The 21344-nt window shown below is 38.3% G+C and overlaps 1 protein-coding gene across 1 annotated transcript in view; it reads right to left on the bottom strand.

Annotated features, from left to right (window-relative positions):
• The window catches only part of gnl2 (G protein nucleolar 2), a 28603-nt gene extending 10897 nt beyond the window's left edge, over positions 1-17706 (bottom strand). Inside the window, exons 1-9 of the mRNA XM_062991338.1 lie at positions 17546-17706; positions 12481-12565; positions 11572-11666; positions 10368-10507; positions 6190-6374; positions 5746-5812; positions 5470-5628; positions 1996-2109; positions 1087-1215 (exon numbers count right to left, since the gene is read on the bottom strand). Coding sequence (XP_062847408.1) covers positions 1087-1215; positions 1996-2109; positions 5470-5628; positions 5746-5812; positions 6190-6374; positions 10368-10507; positions 11572-11666; positions 12481-12565; positions 17546-17609 — 1038 coding nt within the window. The 5' untranslated portion in view covers positions 17610-17706. The remainder of the gene's footprint in view (positions 1-1086; positions 1216-1995; positions 2110-5469; positions 5629-5745; positions 5813-6189; positions 6375-10367; positions 10508-11571; positions 11667-12480; positions 12566-17545) is intronic.
• Between the last annotated feature and the right edge of the window lie 3638 nt (positions 17707-21344).

The following is a 21344-nucleotide window of genomic DNA, read 5'->3' as shown; positions in this document are numbered from 1 at the left end:
ATAAACAATCCATTTTCACACACAGGCATAAACGTACTGGAGCTAAAATCGAACTTCTGGACACTTTAAGACATCCAAAATGTTAACACATGTCAAGAACTGGTGCAGTGTTTGCCTGCATGTAATCCTTTGATCACTAGTGTACTATGCAATAAACAAAGCCAAAGTAGTTTAATGTGATGTGCTCAGCGTTATGCAAGATGTTTAGCTGCTTAATGGACATAATATGCTTAATGATGATTAATCATGCACGTCAGTAGAAAAAATGCACTCTAAACAAAATAAATATGTTAGGGCTGTGCTGGTACCTGCTATAACGACATCTTTGAGTTTTTTCCCCAGTTGCTAAATATTTTTTATATTTGCTTGATTGGTTTGAACAATTATTTATAACTTTATTAAATAACCATTTAAAAAAATATATATTTTATTTATGTATTTTCTCCCCTTTTTCTCCCTTTTAGCGTGTCCAATTGCCCGACTGCGTCATGCTTCCTCTCCACCAATGCCGATCCCTGCTCTGTTTGAGGAGAACTAAACTAACCCATGCCCCCTCCGACACGTGGGAAGCATGCCGTATGCATCTTATCACCTACACTTTGACGAGTGCAGTGCAGCTCAGCGTTGTGTATGGAGAGACACACCCTGAGAACACTCTTTTCTCATCTCTGTGCAGGCACCATCAATCAGCCAGCAGAGGTCGTAATTGCATTAGTTATGAGAGAGAGACCCCATCCGGCTTAATCCCACCCATATTTGAAGAACAGGCCAATCATTGTTCATGTGGTTGCTCAGCCTAGCCGGCAGGCAGAGCTGAGATTCGATACGATGTATTTGAGATCCCAGCTCTGGTTCCAACATGTGTTTTTTTTTACCACTGTGCCACCTGAGCGGCATAACCATTTATTTTTAAACTTTTACTTTACTCACTTTGCTTGAACAATGTAATTTACATCTGGTTTCCTTCTATTTATTTGATTCATTTAAACAATAATTTTGTTTAAATTCCTTTTATTTACTTGGGCAACCCTATTTAGAAAGCAACAAATGGGAGCAGTAATTCCCAGAATTAGTTTAAACCATTACCTTAGTCTCTCCAGCGATGGGTGCCACATTGCAGACTTTTTTGGAACGAAGCGTATTGATGACAGAACTTTTCCCAACATTGGGGTAGCCGATGAAACCCACACTGATCTGCTTCTTGTCTGTGTGGAGCTGATAAACAGGACAAAAAAACACACGGACAGACTTGAATTATAAAAGAGATTAACTGTCTCCAATATGCAGATCATTGTGGTTACCACAAGCATCTAGTGAATCATCGAAAGTTCAAATAGAAAAGCACAAATCATATAAAAATGTTTATGTAAAAAGGAACTAAATCATTAAAAATAAAACCAAATCAGAACTGATTTTAAACACCACCAGATGAAAAAAGCAGAATCTAAACAGCACCAGATAAAAATAAAAACAGATTAATCAAAAGAGCGGCCTCTTAAATACCTCATTCCCAAAAAAAATTCAACTAAAGTTACTTCTGAACACTTTCATCATGCTGTTTGTGCCTACAGGAGGAAATAAAGATACGCAAGCCCCAGTAAAGCTACTAAACTGCTGAATTTATGACCCATTTATGCCTAAAACTGTGCTTCTGTCATATAACTTTTAGCTGAATTTATATTTTCAACCCCCACTCCTTTTGTGTGCTTCCAACTCCTTGTTTATGGTAAAGCTCTCAAAACCAGAGCAGAAGCAGATGTGAAGACAGAATAGGAGCCCAGTAACTGTAAAGGTGGTGATTGAAGTGGGGAAAGGGGGGTTGCTCTCCAAACCTTTGTTTTGATGCATTATAAACCTAACTTTAAAAAGAAGTCATGCTGATGTAATGGAAGGTTGCGTGTAGTTACCCATTTTTATCTGTTTCACTAAAACAAAAGCAAAATACATCAAAACGGCCTGGAAAATATTTAAGAGGACTTAGGTAAGAGTTCTTACCTTTCCGAACTGACGGAGAAGCTGAATAAGGGAGCCTTTCCCAAAGGAGTTGGTCAGGCTAGCGTGAAAGGCCAAGGTCGGGTACTCCTGAGATAGCACTGCAACCCAACGTTTCTGAAGAACACAATCATACAGAGAAACCACATCCTTTTAAGTCAAATACTTTTGTGGTGTCTAATGTTGTCAAAACTGTCTTTAAACAACACAAGTGTTCGATTTCACTGTTTTTCTTTTTTAAAATAATACTTTTTGTACCAAAAAAATAAAATAAAATGTACAACTAAAAACAACAGCTGAAAAGTCCGGTTTTGAAAATTACACCTGCCTTTTTATTCAAAGGTCTGAAATAAACCCTGGAGAAGGACCTGTGTGGTCATTACCTTGCGCTTTAAGTTTTGTTTGTTTGTTGTTTAATGCCATGTTTACACATTGGTCATTCCCATGGCAAGATAGGTACCTAGATTTTGTACAGGTTACTTATTCATGTTCTTTGTCTAGTGTCCTTTCTGTGTTTAGTTCTAGATGTGTTATCAGTCTTGTATTTTTTCAAGTCTCTGTTTTGGTTTTGTTAAAAATTTCAACCATTGTATTTGGTATTGCAAGTCTTTGACATTCTATGTTATATTTTGTGCACTTTGTCAATAAATGTTCAATGGTTATTTGTAGAGATGCATGAGTACCGATACTGGTATCGGGTATTTGCCCGATACCGCGCTCATCAACTTGTACTCGTACTCGCAAACGAGGCTCCGATACTAAACATCCGATACCGTGTGCCTAGTGCACGTTGTTGCGTTATGCCTAGTTCACACTACACGATTTTTGCCCTGATTTTCGCTCGGCGACTGGTCGGGGCTAGATTTGCCGGCTCGGGAGCAACTCTGCGTTCGCTCGGCGATCAAAACTCGGCTCTCGATCGCTAAGTGTGAACTATCCAACAACTCGATCCGACCGGCTCACCGAGCGCTCGAGTTTTCTAGCACGTCAGATATCTGATCTCAGATGTGCGACTGGGAATGAGTGACATGTCGAACAGCCAATGAGAACGCAGGATACAGTGTGAGGGGAAATGCAGGAGAGGAGTGTAAACAGGTGGATAATATAGTTTATATCAGAATACACTGGCACACACACACGTATTGCAGTATTTCTGACCTGATCGTTCTCTACAAAACATAACAACAAAACACCAACATTGCAAAAATATTTATTAACCTCCAACTCACTATAGAACAATCCATGCTATTCGTGTTGCCAAATCCACTCAGATTCATTTATTTTTCCTCCTTGATTTCATCACGTCAGCGCACAAACACTTTGATCACTCGCTACTTGTTGACGTGCATTTCTGGACGTGATATCATTAAACTTCTCGTCACTTCTCACGTGTGTTTTTGTTTAAAAAAAAAACGGTATTCTAAATAGGTATTGGTATCGGTATCAGCAAGTACAAAAATACATGTACTTGTACTCGGTTGGGAAAAAATGGTATCGATGCATCCCTAGTTATTTGTGTATTACAGTGGTCACATATCGGTGGGCGTTCTCCCTTCTGCCCTTTAAGTAATGCTTGGGGTATAGGTTAGATCTACAATGTTAAGAGGTAATGTTTTTTGATCATTCAAATACACTTGCTATAAAAAAATAACTTAATATGTAAAAAAGCTACATATGTACAAAAATAGCTTTTATTAAGGCACAAAGGTTAACTTAAATTCTAACAAGCTATAAAGTTAAAGCCACTTCAAAATAAATCAGTTATAACCTTTACCCTTCTGATTTAAACATTACCTATTTAGTAATTTTAACAGTCTCTATAGAAACAGACATAAATGTTAATGTCAAGACACACAACCAGGCCAAGACGTGAACTAATAAAAAAATATAGGTATCTCATGTATTTTAGGGCTGTAAAAGGATTTACTAATATTGTACGTGCTTATTATTTAACAAGAAGGCATCAACACAATTAACATCATAGGCTGTTTCGCTGCTCTTGCATTTGGGGGTGTGCTTTGGTGGAAACACAGATGGAACAGTGAATTTAAGTGTCTTGGAGTTACCAAAACGTTTTTGGCATTTCCCCTGTTTTCCCTCGATTGCAATTCCTCGCCAGTTTGCCCTACCCTTGCCTGAGCAAGGAGAGTTGTGGATTATCATGCATCCTGTTCTGTGTTTAAATGTTATATAACACTGTATACACTGATCAGCCATAACATTAAAACCACCGTCTTGTTTCTCACTGTCCATTTTATCAGCTCCACTTACCATATAGAAGCACTTTGTAGTTCTACAATTATTGACTGGAATCCATCTACTTCCCTACATACTTTTTAGCCTGCTTTCACTCTATTCTTCAATGGTCAGGACCCCCACAGGACCACTACAGAGCAGGTATTATTTAGGTGGTGGATCATTCTCAGCACTGCAGTGACACTGACATGGTGGTGTGTTAGTGTGTGTTGTACTGGTGTGAGTGGATCAGACACAGTAGCGCTGCTGAAGTTTTTAAATACCGTGTCCACTCACTGTCCACTCTATTAGATACTCCTACCTAGTTGGTCCACCTTGTAGATGTAAAGTCAGAGATGATCGCCCATCTACTTCTGCTGTTTGAGTAGGTCATCTTCTAGACCTTCATCAGTGGTCACAGGACTCTGCCAACAGGGCGCCGTTGGCTGGATATTTTTAGTTGGTGGACTAATCTAAGTCCAGCAGTGACACTGAGATGTTTAAAAACTCCAGCAGCGCTGCTGTGTCTGGTCCACTCATAGCAGCACAACACACACTAACACACACTAACACACCACCACCATGTCAGTGTCACTGCAGTGCTGAGAATGATCCACCACCCAAATAATACCTGCTCTGTAGTGGTCCTGGGAGAGTCCTGACCATTGAAGAACAGCATGAAAGGAGCTAACAATGCATGCAGAGAAATAGATGGACTACAGTCAGTAATTGTAGAACTACAAATTGCTTTTATATGGTAAGTGGAGCTGATAAAATGGACAGTGAGTGTAGAAACAAGGAGGTGGTTTTAATGTTATGGCTGATCGGTGTATAGTAAACTGGTCCTTTACCACAAGGCAGTGGTAGCCTAGTGGGCAGAGCTTTGGACTATTAACTGAAAAGTTGAGAGTTCGAATCTCAGCTCTGCTATGCAGCCACTGTAACCCTCTCTGCCCCAGGGGTGCCGTATGATAGCGGACCCAGCGCTCTGACCCTAGCTTCCAAACAAGCTGGGCTATGCAAAGAAAGAATTTTGTTGTACTGTACACCTGTATATATGAAAAATAAAGATTCTCTAATCTATTCTGTTCTATTCTATTCCTTTTCCTACTAGGCAGCAAGGCCAATCATTATCTTGATGACTCTTGATTTATGGCACCTTCATGAACTAAACTAAATTGAATTTGCATTATCAAAGAGACCGTAAGGCTTAAGAAGTCAAATATGTACAAAAAAACTTACCGTCACCCATGAGGGAACAAGGTCACATTTGTTAAGCACGAAAATGAGATGTTTCCATGGCTTTTCTTTTTTCATATAGGTCTCAATATTCTGCGAGCGTGTGCCCATGGGGTCCCGAGCATCCAGCACTTGAATGACAACATCTGAAGAGTCAATCACCTGAACAGAGACATGCGGTGAAATGTGCAGCTCGACAGAATAAATGCCACGTTTTACAAATCTAAGCCAACATACATAAATGACCTGCAATGGGACATAAATAAAAGTGCAAAGTACCTTATAAAGCTCGCCCCAGATTCTTTTTGACTGTCCTTTTTTAAAGATCTCTTCACGAACCTCATCCCTACAAAAAACAGATAAGACCAGACATAAACAGCAATGAATTTCACGCCTCTAATTTGTCATTATATTTGGACCAGAGTTTAAAGAAAACTAGCCCCTGCAAAAGACCACTGGGGCTGGTTCTTTATTTAGTTAAACAGGAAGTTGGCATTTAGACTCTGAAGCAGAGCATACAATTTAAATGTATATAACACATATTACCTTCATTTATTAAGAGAACTTAAAGCTTTCTTACTGACCCTATGAACTAGACTATTAGAAGCAAAAGATATATTGACATGTGACCCAATGTTAATTAAATAAGCTATAAGATTGGGAATTGCTCACCCTCTTAGATGACTAGAAACTGTAATTACTACATTAATGAGATCTTTTTACCTGACCCCACTGTCCTCAGTTACCAGGTCACGATCTTTCTCCACATTATACCCCTGAGCTGAAGCTTCAGCCTGATCAGCCAGCTCCTTCAGTTCTCCCACACTCAGGTTAGGCCTCTTCCTTTGAGCCTTAGGTCCGAATGTGGTCTCAAACGTCTCTGTGTCCAGAATGTGAACCTTGGAGTTCTTAAAAGCACAAAGAGAACACACATGGGCTGCCTTAAAATGATTTGTATTGCTAGTTCCTTTCCATCTCCCATGTCACTGGATCAACATAAAGGTGAATTCACAAACAAAAAAGGAGTTTTTTTTTCTTTTAACTGTTTCACTATGTTTATTTCTCCCCATTTACAGCCATCATAATCCCAGGATGCACCTAACAGCTGTGCTTAATGTCTAAGCGCTGTTATTATTCTTATTCTACACTCAAACCATTTTCAGGATCGCTGAGTGCTGGAATGCTTAGATGCATACCAGAAACGGCACTGATGGGCAGCATACAGGTAGATCTCATGGTTAGATCTAGTGTCTTAAGAAGCGCACTTGCACAAAATGTACAGTAAATACATTATATGGCCAAAAGTATCTGACTGTAAGCTTGTTGGACATCCTATTCCAAAATCAGTGGCATTAAGATAAACAAATCCCTAAATGCACATGACTATGCTGTCAGTTTTCTGAGGATAGTGTCAAAATTAGGAAGTCATACCAAACAGTGACATTACAGAGCTGCATTTTCTTACAAAATTCTTTCAGTTCCAAAATATTTTTGGGCTGTAATGCATGTTTAAGATCTACTTACAGATTTGAAGACGTTTAATCAAAGGACTGTGAGGCCCATTTCAAAAGCTATAGTTTAAATTTATTTAAGTAGAAAATGAACCAACTATATATTTCACACATAGGTGTCCAAAGTATGAATATAATCCAATCCAGAGTACACCGTTTAGTGTGTTGCTAAATCAAATGTAGAACGCAGTGGCAGTAGTGCTGTAAAATAAAAACCTGTGATTTTTTTTTTTTTTTAGGATTTTAATGTCATGTTTTACACTTTGGTTACATTCTGTGATATTTACTTCAGTGTTTAGTTTTTAACACCATATCTGCCCTTGGGTCATGTTCATGACAGGAAAAGTTGTGATACGTCTTTTATAGATCAACAAAGAAAAGGGGTCACTATTCTGTTAAATTTATTAAAGTTATGTCTGTTGACTATGTAGGTGTTATGTGTGTTGCTTTGTATTTGCTTTTGTGTTGTTGATCAGTTTTCTTTTTTTTTTCATAATTTTTAAAAATTTTTTACCCCCTTTTTAGTGCATCCAATTGTTCAATTAGCATCGTGCTTCCTCTCTGTCTATGCCGAACCCTGCCCTGACGGAGGTGATTGAAGCTAACCCGTATCCCCTCCGAAACACGAGCAGCAGCCAGATGCATCTTTGCCACCCACACATTGACGAGTTTTGGCGCCACCTAGCGTTGCATGCGGAGACACACACCCTAAGGGCACCCTCTCCCATCTCTGTGTAAGCGCCTCCAATCAGCCGGCAGAGAACGCAATCGCATTCTGACAGAGAGAGACCCACATCCGGTTCTTTGTCCCACCCCCCCACATGAGCAACCGGCCAATCGTTGCTCATATAGCCACTCAGCTTCGAACCGGTAAAGCAAGGCTGGATTCGATACCACGCTTCTCAGAATCCAGCCCTGGTTGCAGCGCGTTTCTTTTTACCGCTGCGCCACCTGAGCGGCGTTGATCAGTTTTCTAATGGTCTTTGCTGTTAAGGTCTCTGTGTCATTTCAGTAGTTTAGTTTGATTGGTTAAATGACAAAGTAAATGTTTATTACTACATTATTTACAATGGATTTTTGGAATTCCTGAAGTAATGCAGCTTTTTTTTTTATTCCTATTGTGTCATGTATATTAAATTAAACCTTGGATGGTGGTGGGAATTCTGGAACACAAATTTCCAATTCTGATTAAAAAGCTTTGTGTTATTATTGTTTAGCTAAGAATGGAAGGTAAACAATATAAATATCTTTGAAAATTTTCTTCAGTTTAGGAAATAAGTGTGCTTTCAAATATAAAGGTGTGTCAGAAAATAATACTGGCTGTACATGCGAATCATATAACTTCTTGATCCTTCAGTAAAAACAATTACAAAAATCAACCTGCTTTGTGAAAATCTACGCACACTGTACACATCTTTAATGCATCAAACATTTAGCAAAAACATTTAGGGAGTTGCTTAGGGCAGCTTGTCTAAGCGTAAATATACTCAATGAACTGTAACCAGCCCTGTTACCAGCCCTTTCATTAACAAATCCTGGGTGTGAAATAAGGATGAAGGTGAATCAGACATTCATCCCTCACTGATGTAAGTCTTGAAAGATTGTGCCCTGCTGAACCATTTAAAGGAGAAAATTTTTTTAGTGTTATTTCAAGCTAGTTTTACATTTTCCCTCCTATGGTGTAAAGAGGTGCAAAAAAGAACAATAACTTTTAAGATCTTCATAAAATACTTTTAAAACACCAGCCCCCCACCAATCCTCTCAATTGCTTGCACTGTTACTGCTCCATCTGCTAAATCCTGTACATGTAAATGGTACACAATAACAGTTTAAGTAAGTAAAACTGGTAGCAGACAAAGAAAAAATGTCTGCCATTGAACTGATGTATAGATTTGGCTGATGATTCATTCAAGCTGATATGTGAATGCATTTATTTAGTCATCAAAAGCTGAATGTTGAGGCAGCACTGGAATGTTGGGCTGAATTCTAGTAAGTGTTTTTAATAGTTTGTAGGACTGACATTAAAAAGGCACCTGTAACACCAACAGTTAGTTAAGTTAATTAATTGTTTTTTTTGTCATACCAGCTACATAGGTTATTTTAATGGAATACCGTCGGTGGGCACATGTCTATTGTCATTGATGACGTTAGGTTGTAGACATTCTAAAATATTTCAAAAATATTTGTAAGGGTTCCTTCTGAGTAATATGTTTACCTAAAAGTGTTTTATAGTTCATATTACAATACGTTTGATTGTTTGTTTATTAGGATTTTAACGTCATGTTTTATACACTTCGGTTACATTCATGACAGACACGGTAGTAACTCGTTACACAATATTCATCAGTTCACAAGGTTATGTTGAACACAGTCATGGACAATTTTGTATCTCCAATTCACCTCACTTGCATGTCTTTGGACTGTGGGAGGAAACCAGAGCACCCGGAGGAAACCCATGCAGACAGGGGAAAACATGCAAAATCCACACAGAAAGGACCCGAAGCGCCCCACCTGGGGATCGAACCCAGGACCTTCTTGCTGTGAGGCGACAGTGCTACCCACTTAGCCACCGTGCCGCCCACAATACATGTTTAGCAAAGCGGTGTTTATTCTCTCTTTAACAGATACTTGTGAGTAAGTCTGGAGTGGCTTATAAGACATCTTGTATACATTTTTGGTCTGATCGGTTTTGGTTTCTTTGCATGTGTCTTCTCCCAGTTGTAGGGCTGGCTTCATGTAGTTTGTTGTGCATTTCTTCATTCGTTCTGCTTGCCATTTGTTTTTGATTAAGGTACTTATTATAGTATTTAGGTCTGTTGGGGGTATATAGCACTTTGTAACTTCCTTCCCTTCGGCGGTTTTAGTTATTTTATCAGCATGATAATTTTTTTTTATAATACCACAATGCCCGGGGATCCAGCACAGAGTAATTTGGTATTGCTGTTTTTGTAGGAAATTTATGTTGGTGAGGATGACAGTTATTTTGTATCCCTTTACTTGTTTTTGCAAGGAGATGATCTCTTCTCTTATGTTTAAGGGCAGCTCAATGAAATGTCACAGTCAACAAACCCCTAGCCAGTCCAGGTATTTAAAGTGTTTTATCTCAAGTACACATGATGCAACTAATGAAACACCTGTGCTCTCATGAGGGATTCTATTAAGAGGGTTAAATAATTCTGAGACTGAGTCATTTAAAGTGGCAATTTGTGTTGAATCTGGTAATATCACTGGTTATATTAATTGTGTTAGACTATTTAAATTGAACCTGTTTAAATGATTTATTAGAAACAGCTGGAAAATCCTAATCCTAATTTGCAATAGGAGTTTAAATAATTTTGATTTGTTAAATAAATTTTATTTGAGCTACTTAATATTTAAATGCATACATACATGTGCTTTGATTCGGTCATGAAGAAGAGACATTGGAAGCTTGCTTTGGCGCATCACCACCCTATATGGATCTTTCTTTACTGCGCCCATCTCCTCTTGAAACTTCTGCAGTGATGATTGCTTGATGACCCGAGTATTGGCTGCACAAGAAGGGACAAAAAAACCATAGATTAGCATGGTCAGTCTGAATGCACACAGTAAAAAAAATACTATTTGTAAAAAAAAAAAAAAACTTATCAAGGAAAATTTTTTGTTAAATTAGTATAATCGCTGAACATTTCAGCATTTCTTTTCTAAACACATAAATTAGGGGTGCTTGAGTGGCACAGTGGTAAAATACACTAGCTCAATAGTGCTGGAATTTAGGGTTTGAAACTGAGTGGTACCATCTGGACAGGATTGGCTATGACCGAGTCTTGCCACTGAGAGATGCACTTGTCAGTGTGGGAGGTTGAAGACTTTAGTCCTATCACCAGCAAACTATACCTGCTGAGCCGTTAAGCAAGGCCCTAGGCAACCCAACTTATACAATGGACTAACATGCACTGATGGATTGTTGCAGGCAGATATCATTTTTCCATGAGACTGGAAAACTAGACTCATGAACTTGACTCGTAAAGACTAAATATATGAAACAATGCTACCAAGTGATAGAACACCACAATAAAAAACACCCCAAATAAAAACACTCCTTTATTTTTAAAACAATTATTATACTTTTGAGTGTAAAAAGAAAAATTATTATTATTTTTTATTTTGTTTATGCATTTTCTTCCCTTTTTCTCCTGACTTTCAGGGCGTCCAATTGCCAGATTGCGTCATGCTTCCTCTCCACTAATGCAGGCCTCGGCTCTAATTGAGGAGAACGAACACGTGGGCAGCAGCATTTTGTCAACCACACTAGACGAGATCTAGTGCGGATCAGCTCTGTGTACGGAGAGATGCACCCTGATCAACGCACTCCTTCCCCGCCCCTGTGCAGGCACCATCAAACAGCCAGCAGAGGTTGTAGTTGCATCAGTTATGAGAGAGTCCCTATCCGGCTTAATGCCCCACCCCTATATGAACAACAGGTCTACCTAAATTATTTTAAGTGATAGTTTGTGCAGCCTTAAATAAACAATGGCAACATTGTTTCTTGTATACTACAAGTGAAAGTGACTGCAAAAACAATAAGTAAAAACGCACTCTACAATCTACTTACCGAACCACTTGATGTTGGGCTCAACTCTAGCCACAGTTCCAGGAGCAACAGTGGACTGATACTGTAAAGGCTTGATGACTTTACCCCGATTGTTACTAAAAGAATGAAATGCATACAATTAAAATTATTAAATGATATTTATTAAATTTAAATAATCACTTTATTTACTGAAGAACAACAACTATCCAAAAAGAAATTGTCCATTGTACAGGTACTTAAAGAACCAATTAACCAAATGCATATTATTATTATTAGTTAGGATTTTAACGTCATGTTTTACACACTTTGGTTACATTCATGACAGGACAGGTAATTACTGGTTACACAAGATTCATCAGTTCACAAGTTTAAAATGTCAAACACAGTCATGGACAATTTAGCATCTCCAGTTAACCTGACTGCATGTCTTTGGACTGTGGGAGGAAACCGGAGATCCCGGAAGAACCCCACGCAGACACGGGGAGAACAGGCAAACTCCACACGGAAAGGACCCGGACCTCCCCACCTGGGGATGGAACCTAGGACCTTCTTGCTGTGAAGCAACAGCCACTGAGCCACCGTGCCACCGACCAAATTCATATAAATTTCAATAACAGGTTCAATTAGACTAAACACATCCAGGCGTGTTGCATTAAAACCTTATTTAAATTAAATTATTCCAGCAATGTCAAGTGAGAAAAAGTTCTTAGGAAGCAGCAGACTTTGTGGGTGAAATCTTCTAATCTTAATATGTTAAATAGGCAGTTCATGCTCAAAAGCCCTCCAATGTGGATGAATTAAAATATATTTGTATGAGCTTCTAAAGCAATTTATTGTGACATGTGTAACAATAGAGCAACTTGGAATTTTGAATAAAAGTATAGGTGGATACAAACTGCTTTTATATAAATCATGAGTGCATATGCTTACCATCTCTGTTTCTGTCGGTACATATTAAGGCGCTTTATAGTAGAACGGTCTCTCATGTTGTTGCCTCCCGAACCTTTGACACGATCTATAGAAAGCAAAACATGCCACTCAGATTCTGCTACAGTAGACCTAAATAAACTTTATTGCTTGTATAGAAAGGAAAAAATCCTAAGTTTAAATTACTTTAACCCAATCATGGACAAGAGACTTTAATTTGGGCAAACGTATTAGGACATCCCCTTTGAATATTTTTTATTAATTATATAAAAACATGTTATATCTGTGGGTGGCAAGGTGGCTCAATGGGTAACACTGTCACCTCACAGAAAGAACATCCTAGGTTCGGTTGCCAGGTGGAGCGGTACAGGGGTTTTTTTGTGTGGAGTTTGCATGTTCTCCCCAGCCCGTGTGGGTTCCAGCTTCTTCCACAGTCCAAAGACATGCAGTCAGGTTAATTGGAGATACTATTTTTTAGACAACTCATTAAAGATTTTGGGAATTAATATGGAGTTGAACCCCCTCCCCAACCTTTACAGCTGTAATAGCCTTCAATCTTCTGGGAAGTCCTTCCTCTAGATTTTTAAATGTTTGTCGGAATTCTAGCCCATTCCATCAAAACAGAGATTGTGAGGCCAGGTTCTGATGTTGGGCAAGAAGACCTGGTTTGCAGTTAAATCCCAAATGTGATTAAAGGGCTCTGTACAGGTTTCTACACCAAACCCATGAAACCATGTTTCTATGGATCTCACTTGTTACTCAGGGGCATAGTCATGCTAGAACAAGAAAGATGCTTGCCTAAACTGTTGCCACAAGGCTAAAAGCATATAATCATTCATTTATTGTCTGTTTTAATATTGCTTTATCGTATTCAGAGTCACAGTAGGTCCAACTCACTGGGTGAATGGTAGGAAACACCCTCAACAGGTGGCCAGTCCATCACAGGGCAAGCACACTCAAACACACATACATACACACTCAGGTGTCCACATACTTTTGACTCAGTGTAATTAAGAACATTACAAAATGTACATGTTGGTCTTTTGTCTACCCATAACATCCTGTAATTCATGCTATTTGCTAAAGTGGGCTGCTGCTGAAGATCTTGTCTGAAGTTTTCATCTGGTAATGATTCTGGATTAGGTGCACATGTAAAACCAGAGGTTTGAAGGCTTGCCTATCTGGTTTTAGCTTAGTGCTTACAATTTTAGCCTCTTAGTTGTATTTGCATGCAATGCCCATTCGTAGATCAAGGTCCTAGACAAGCGCACAGGATATGTGCTATTTTATGTGAGAAATTCCCGGAAAATAAATATAGTCATTCCAATCAGGCGTGTTACTTATCCTGCTGCTCATGCACATTACTTACTTAATGGCTTATAACAACCTTTGAATTGGCACAGACGGCTTCTCTAGAGACTTTGTATGAACAAGACGTGTAACACCTGCAAATGTTCTGCAAGCACCTTAGCTGGAAAATGTTATTTTAACGTACAAACCACCATTTTTTAAAATAGTTGGGACATTTAGTATAATACAATAAAACAAAAATCTCTAATTTGTTTATTCTCTTGAACATGTATTTAACTGACAAAAATGCAAAGAACTGTTTAATTTTGTGGCTGACCAAATGGATAGTACTTGATATACATCGATCAGCCATAACATTAAAATCACACTCACTGTCCATTTTATCAGCTCCACTTACCATATAGAAGCACTTCGCAGTTCTACAATTACTGATTGTTGTTCTTCTATTTCTCTACATACCTTTAAAGCCTGCTTTCACCCTGTTCTTCAATGGTCAGGACCCCCACAGAGCAGGTATTATTTAGGTGGTGGATGATTCTCAGCACTGCAGTGACACTGACATGGTGCTGGTGTGTTAGCGTGTGTTGTGCTGGTATGAGTGGTTCAGACACAGCAGTGCTGCTGGAGTTTTTAAATACCGTGTCCACTCACTGTCCACTCTATTAGACACTCCTACCTAGTTGGTCCACCTTGTAGATGTAAAGTCAGAGACAATCGCTAATCTATTGCTGCTGTTTGAGTTGGTCATCTTCTATACCTTCATCAGTGGTCGGCTGGCTGGATATATTTTTGTTTGTGGACTATTCTCAGTCCAGGAGTGACAGTGATGTGTTTAAAAACTCCAGCAGCACTGCTGTGTCTTATCCACTCATACCAGCACACACTAACACACACTAACACACCACCACCATGTCAGTGTCACTGCAGTGCTGAGAATGATCCACCACCTAAATAATACCTACTCTGTAGTGGTCCTGGGAGACTCCTGACTATTGAAGAAAAATGCAGAAAAACAGATGGGCACATGCACATGTGACCTAATTTCTCAATGGTGCGACTGAAAAAAATCTGACCAGCCGTTCGAGGGGAAAAAAAGTCTCTGTGACTCTGAAAGTCTTCGGTGCAACAACAGACACACATTAGATCCATATCTAATCATATCTATATGTCTTAACCAATCAGAGATAGTGAAGGGCGGGACCAGCGTCTTCAACGGTGGGCGTTACACAGCGAAAGTTAAGAGTAGTAATATCATGGCGGAGTGTGTAGAATATGTGTGAGCATCTGTGCTGCTGTTACAGATGTTGGTTTTTATGTAAAAACATCAATCAAATATCGGTGATTAGAAGACGTGACGTGTTTGTCTCAGTTGTTGTTTTCTTTAGTTTGTTGACGTGAGTTTTGCGCTTCACTTTCACCGCGACTCTCGACGTAAATAACCGATTTGCTCAGCGCTCGACTCGAGAGATAAAACATCATTAAAGTTCCATAATACAAACACCCATCTGTGTGAAATAACCATCAAATCCAGTCTAACAGCTCCACATGTATCTGTGTTTAGCTGGATTTACTTCACGTGTGCTGTTTATATTTCACGTTAAGTGTTGTTCGTTCTGTTACTTTTACCACCTCATATCACACAGTTCATCTTTTTTAAGGCTCTTTAAAAATATCAGCAGAAAACTGACTCAAAATGTAATAGTCATGTAGCCTATGTCAACAATATGCGTCTCGTTACTGCATTAACCATATGTAATATTCGTATCATTAAATGAGATTTGAAGCCCTTAAAACACTTGCACTGTTAATTTAGATTTTCTTTTTATTTCATTTATCTTGAGTTTAAATTTCAGCTCAGTGAAGCACTTTAATCACCAACACTTTTTCAGTAAGTTACCTTTCTTGTAGAATTGTGCTTCAAATAAAGAACTTTATGTTGACCAGATTGTTAGTTAATCATTTACAAGGCAATACTGCCTATATGGACAGCGAAAAAAAAAAAAGTGAACCTGTAAAACAGGTGTTAAATGCGATGCGGTCGAAAATTTGGGTGCACCTAACTTTTGTGCTGGTGCACCTAAGAAAAAAAGTTAGGTGCACCAGTGCAAAAAGTTAGTCTAGAGCCCTGTAATTGCAGAACTACAAAGTGATTCTGTATGGTAAGTGAAGCCGATAAAATGGACAGTGAGTGTAGAAACATGGAGGTGGTTTTAATGTTATGGCTGATTGGTGTATATTATATTAAATGTACTGTATAAAAATAAAATTTAGAATTTGATGCCTGCAACACACTGAAAAAAATTGGAAGTTAATAAAAAATTACTTCTCACATCACTGTACATGCAAAGGTACCACTGATGTGGAGGCATATTCTGAGATTCTAAGAAAGACATGCTGCCAACAAGGCGGTAACAGCTGTTCTCAGCAAATCCATGGTTATTTCAATAGGACGATGTCAGGACTCATTCTGTATGTGCTACAACAGCATGGCTTTATAAAGAGTGTGTGTGTTTGATGAGCCTGCAGTACAGATCTGCCTCTTATTGAAAATGTAGGATACATCAAGAATAGAAGAATCAGACAACGGTGACCATGGACTGTTAAGCCAAAATAATAAAAGTGTAATTAACAGACATTTATATTTATATAATAGAATGCTGGTCAGTAAAAACATTGACAATCTTTTATTTGTACTTTTGGCTAAATAAATATAATTACCAAATCACAGATTGTTTTATAGAATTTTACAACATGTCCCAACATTTCTGGAAATGTGTTATTATTGTACAAGAATTTACACCCAAAGCAAGCACATTTATAGTGATTTATTTATAAAGAGAACATAAATCAGGAATTAATAAATGTTTGTGTACTTGTTTGCTAATAGTGATACACTGGAAATGATGAAAAATTTCATCCTATTAACAGGTTTCCATCCGTCCACATGGGGAAAAATACCTTAAAATTCAACGCCTTTTAAACTCAACGCCACTCCCAGAACCAACTGACGTTGAGTTTCAAGGTACCACTGGATATGCATTAAAACTAATGGTCTAGTCTTGGCCCCCAGTGTGTGTAAATTTTTGTTTGTATATACAGTATAAATAAATTTTTTGTGTATACAAAAATAGCAAACTACGTTCTGTTTTTATCTATGTTAACACACACACACACCACTGTCACCTCACAGCAAGAAGGTCCTGGGTTCGATCCCCAGGTGGGGCGGTCTGGGTCCTTTCTGTGTGGAGTTTGCATGTTCTCCCCGTAGCTGCGTGGGTTTCCTTCGGGTGCTCCGGTTTCCTCCCACAGTCCAAAGACATGCAAGTGAGGTCAACTGGAGATCAAATTGTCCATGACTGTGTTCGATATAACCTTGAGAAGTGATGAACCTTGTGTAATGAGTAACTACTGTTCCTGTCATGAATGTAACTAAAGTGTAAAACATGACGTTAAAATCCTAATAAACAAACACACACACACGTTGTGACGTGTTTAGCTTAAAGTCTGAACCTGTCAGCACCGACGTAGCATTTTCTAGCAACCAAATTTTAAGTACACTGATACTCAGTATAAATCGAAACATTTATAAAATTATATTGCAGGCGAACACCAGTAGAACAGAAAGTCAGAGCTCTGTGTATATATTATCACCGTATTTAAAATGAATAATATACAGTAGTAGTAGCAGCAGGACTGCATGCTTGCTAGCTAACGCGAGTTGTTTACATGCAGCCTGCTGATGCTAAAACTCTCTTACCGGGATTACTGCTGGAGTTTGACTTGTTTATGGAGCTTTTGCCTTTGAATTGTGGTTTCGTCATTGTGTCCGGTAGTTTAGCGGCACCACTAAGGTAATAAAAATAAAGAATAAGTTATTTCTTCTTCTTCAAGTTGGGGACACACGTGCTACAAGAAGTTCTACAAGGCAGCCCGGAAGTACGTCATCGGTCAGCTGACTGCTTTCAGACGTTGTTGGGTGCATTCCGAACAGACACTGTACCCTACTCCCTATCCACTTTCCCTACTTTATTCTACTACTCTATATTACTACCAGTTGTAGTGGTACTCTCTATTACTAGTTGTACTGCTACACTACTGCTGCTACATACTACTAGTATTACTAGCACTGCTACATACAAATTATTGCTACTGCTGTGTTCTCTTCTCTGGCTTCCTGTAGCTACATTCATTTAGTTTAAAACACTGATGCTCGCCTACAAAGCCAAAAATGGACCAGCCCCAAGTTACCTTTGAGGTCTAATAAAACCTGGCTCTGTACCTCGCAACCTCCGAGCCACTATTCTCGCTCGCCTTGATCCTCCACCCAGAACTCAAGGAAGACAAGCATCAAGGCTGTTCTCTGTACTTGCACCAACGAGCTTTCCTTGTCTGCCTGAACATCAGAGTTTCTTGCTGTCTTCAAAAGATGATTAAAAACCTTTATCACCTCTTTACTAGACACTTAAGCTGACATGTACTTACTTACTAACACTCTTATTCATTTCTTGCAAAAAAAAAAAAAAGGTTCTAACAGGGTTTTTAGCAGATTAATATTATTGGACTGTTGTCTACTTAAACTAGAGTAAGGTAATGTCTACTATCGAAGCACTTCTGTAAGTCACTCTGGATAAGAGTGTCTGCTAAATGCCGAAAATGTAAATGCAAATGTAATTATAGTACTACACCATAACTCCTACTACCTCTACATTCTTATACTGCTACTACTTTTCTAACTACTACTACTACTATTGCCACTACAACAACTGCATACTACTAATGTTTATTTATTGGGATTTTAACATCATGTATTACACTTTGGGTACATTCATGACAGAAATGGCAGTTAGTCGTTACACAAGGTTCATCAGTTCACAAGTTTTAATGTCAAACACAGTCATGGACAATTTTGTATCTCCAATTCACCTCATCACACTATTATTAAACATTATAAACAACATTCTGATTTGGGATATGATCAGAAAAAAGTTGGGACAATATGGAAAAAGCAAAAAAAAAAATTGTTTTGTTGAAAAGTGCGAGGACGTCCAAAATCTCAATGTACTTTTCTGCATTATTGTTGCCATCACAATGACATGACCCTATACCATGAAAGACCCTGTTTTTTTTTTTTTGCTTGTTGGGTTGGGCTGGATGGTTCTTTTTCTCCTTGGCCTGACACGCATGGTGTCCATTTCTTCCAAAAAAGATCTGAAATACTGATTTATCTGACCACTAAACATGTTTCCACTGTGATGGTCCATCCCAGGTGCCACTGAACCCAGAGAACTCAATTCTGCACAGCAAAGTTTTAAGTGGCATTTGTGAATATAACTTTGTATTGTAGTGCTTGACAAAGGTTTGCAATAATTCTTTGCACTTGTGGTTACATCAGCTATTGATGAATGGCAGTTCTTGCATTGCTGTCTGAAGAATCAGAGATCACAGGTGTGATCTATCTATCTATCTATCTATCTATCTATCTATCTATCTATCTATCTATCTATCTATCTATCTATCTATCTATCTATCTATCTATCTATCTATCTATCTATCTATCTATCTGTATGTCTACATATAAGTGAATTTGGTATTTTAGTGTAGTATTCATCTGACGTACCAGGTATTCTAAGGAAACGTGGGAATTATTCTCAGACAATCTACATAAAAAGAACTATATGTACTTTTCTTAATGCACTCTTGGCAGGATTGAAGACTGGATTGTGCAGAACCTGAGAAACAATTTACAGAACTAACACAAAATGACAAGTTTGAAAGTTACTACAGTTACATGGCATCAGTTCAAAGGTTTCCTGTTGCTGTCACTCAAGAAAATTTCAACTAAATGCACCCATCTGTTTCTTACACCCAGGCACGTCAAATAAAACGAATCATAGGCGGCAGGTATGCAAACTATCATGTTGTGTTTAAAGTATTAATAAAATAATTACCATTTGATAAGAAAAGTATGTGTGCTAATGGGTTCTTGGAAACCGAGTAGTAATCTAGACTGGAACATAAAAAGGATTCCTCAGCCACAAGAGTGATTTAAATTTTTTTTTCAAAGCTGCCAAAGCACTTGCTTAGAGAAACTGGCAGATGGAGTTCTGCGTATGTCATGGCCAAAACAAACAAATTCTGTTGTTTTAAAAAGCAGACAATAGACTGTCATGGAGTTTGAATGTCTCTGCACTTTGTCTGTTTATTGGATACATGGCATGAGAAGCTTAACAGACAAAGGATGTTCGTGAGACAGAAACTCAGAACAGGTTGTAGGCCGTCCAAAACTGAATTGTAGCTATTTGTTCATGAAGATGATTAACAATTACAGGCAACTTGTAGGCATTATACAAAGATTAATGATAAACAGTTGTCTTTAATTTAAAAACACATTTATTAAGTCCTTAAGTCTGAATCAGTAGCATGTGCAATGGTCTGTTCTGTTTTTCTTTTCCAAATGGCCCTGATTTTGAACCATATCAAAGCTTCCAGAACAATTCTTGTGTGAGAGCTCCAAAGAAACTTCAGTTTGACTGAGGAAAGGGCTCTGACTTCATACTTATCAGCTGCCCTTTTACTTAGATAGGGACAACAGAGCAAACCATTTTTCTTTTACTATCTAATACTGGCTATGACGTGACCACCTTGCTCTGGAGGGTCCTTCACAGCAAAGATCAAAAACAGAACCTCTTGCCAGGAGATACAAGCTATGGATAAGCATACAGGATGTTATATACAGGAAACTGGAATTGCACTTACATCTTGTTAGATCTTATTGTCTCTTCCTGAACTTTGTATTTAAAATATTATCCAAAAATAACATGATTCACAATCATGCTTTTTATTTGAATATTGAATGTCACTTCTATTTTTCATGCATAATAATAATCATCATCTAGGGCAGATGAAATAGCTTCATTAATCATTTAAGCAATAGAACACTTGAGGTCATGTGTTATCGCGAATAACATCATGGCTGTGATGATCTACGGCACTTGCCTTCGGCTCGTGCCTGCGACCAAATCACAGCCGTGATGTTATTCGCGATAACACACGACCTCAAGTGTTCTATTGCTTTTATACAACAGTTTTTACAAAAGAAAGAAAGAAAATAAATCAAAGAAGCCCTGAATTTCATAATAAATATGCTTTAATATTGACAATACCTTCCGCCAAAAAGTAGTTCCACAACAAATATAAAGTTTAACACTACAAAGCAGACATCCCAAGTTGCAAAAACTCATTTCAGTGAGGTAAAGACAAGAACCTCCGAAGGGAAAAAAAGAAATAAAAAAGCTCTCACACACACACCGAAGGATATGGGTGATAACAGAACTCTTGGGAGCTGCTAACTAGGTTATTAAGCTAACTGTTCGCGTTACAAACACATTAATGTTCCCTACATAGTGCACTAGATTGTGTATCAGATCGCGGATTTATGTTCCCTACATAGTGCACTAGATTGTGTATCAGATCGCGGATTTATGTTCCCTACACAGTCAGTCAGTCAACCAATCAGATTGTAAGGTCGGAACTAACTGTTGTATAAATATACATAT

This window comes from Trichomycterus rosablanca, chromosome 3 (genome assembly GCF_030014385.1).
Source record: "Trichomycterus rosablanca isolate fTriRos1 chromosome 3, fTriRos1.hap1, whole genome shotgun sequence".
Taxonomy (NCBI): Eukaryota; Metazoa; Chordata; class Actinopteri; order Siluriformes; family Trichomycteridae; genus Trichomycterus; species Trichomycterus rosablanca.
This window is presented reverse-complemented; position numbering and strand designations above follow the sequence as displayed.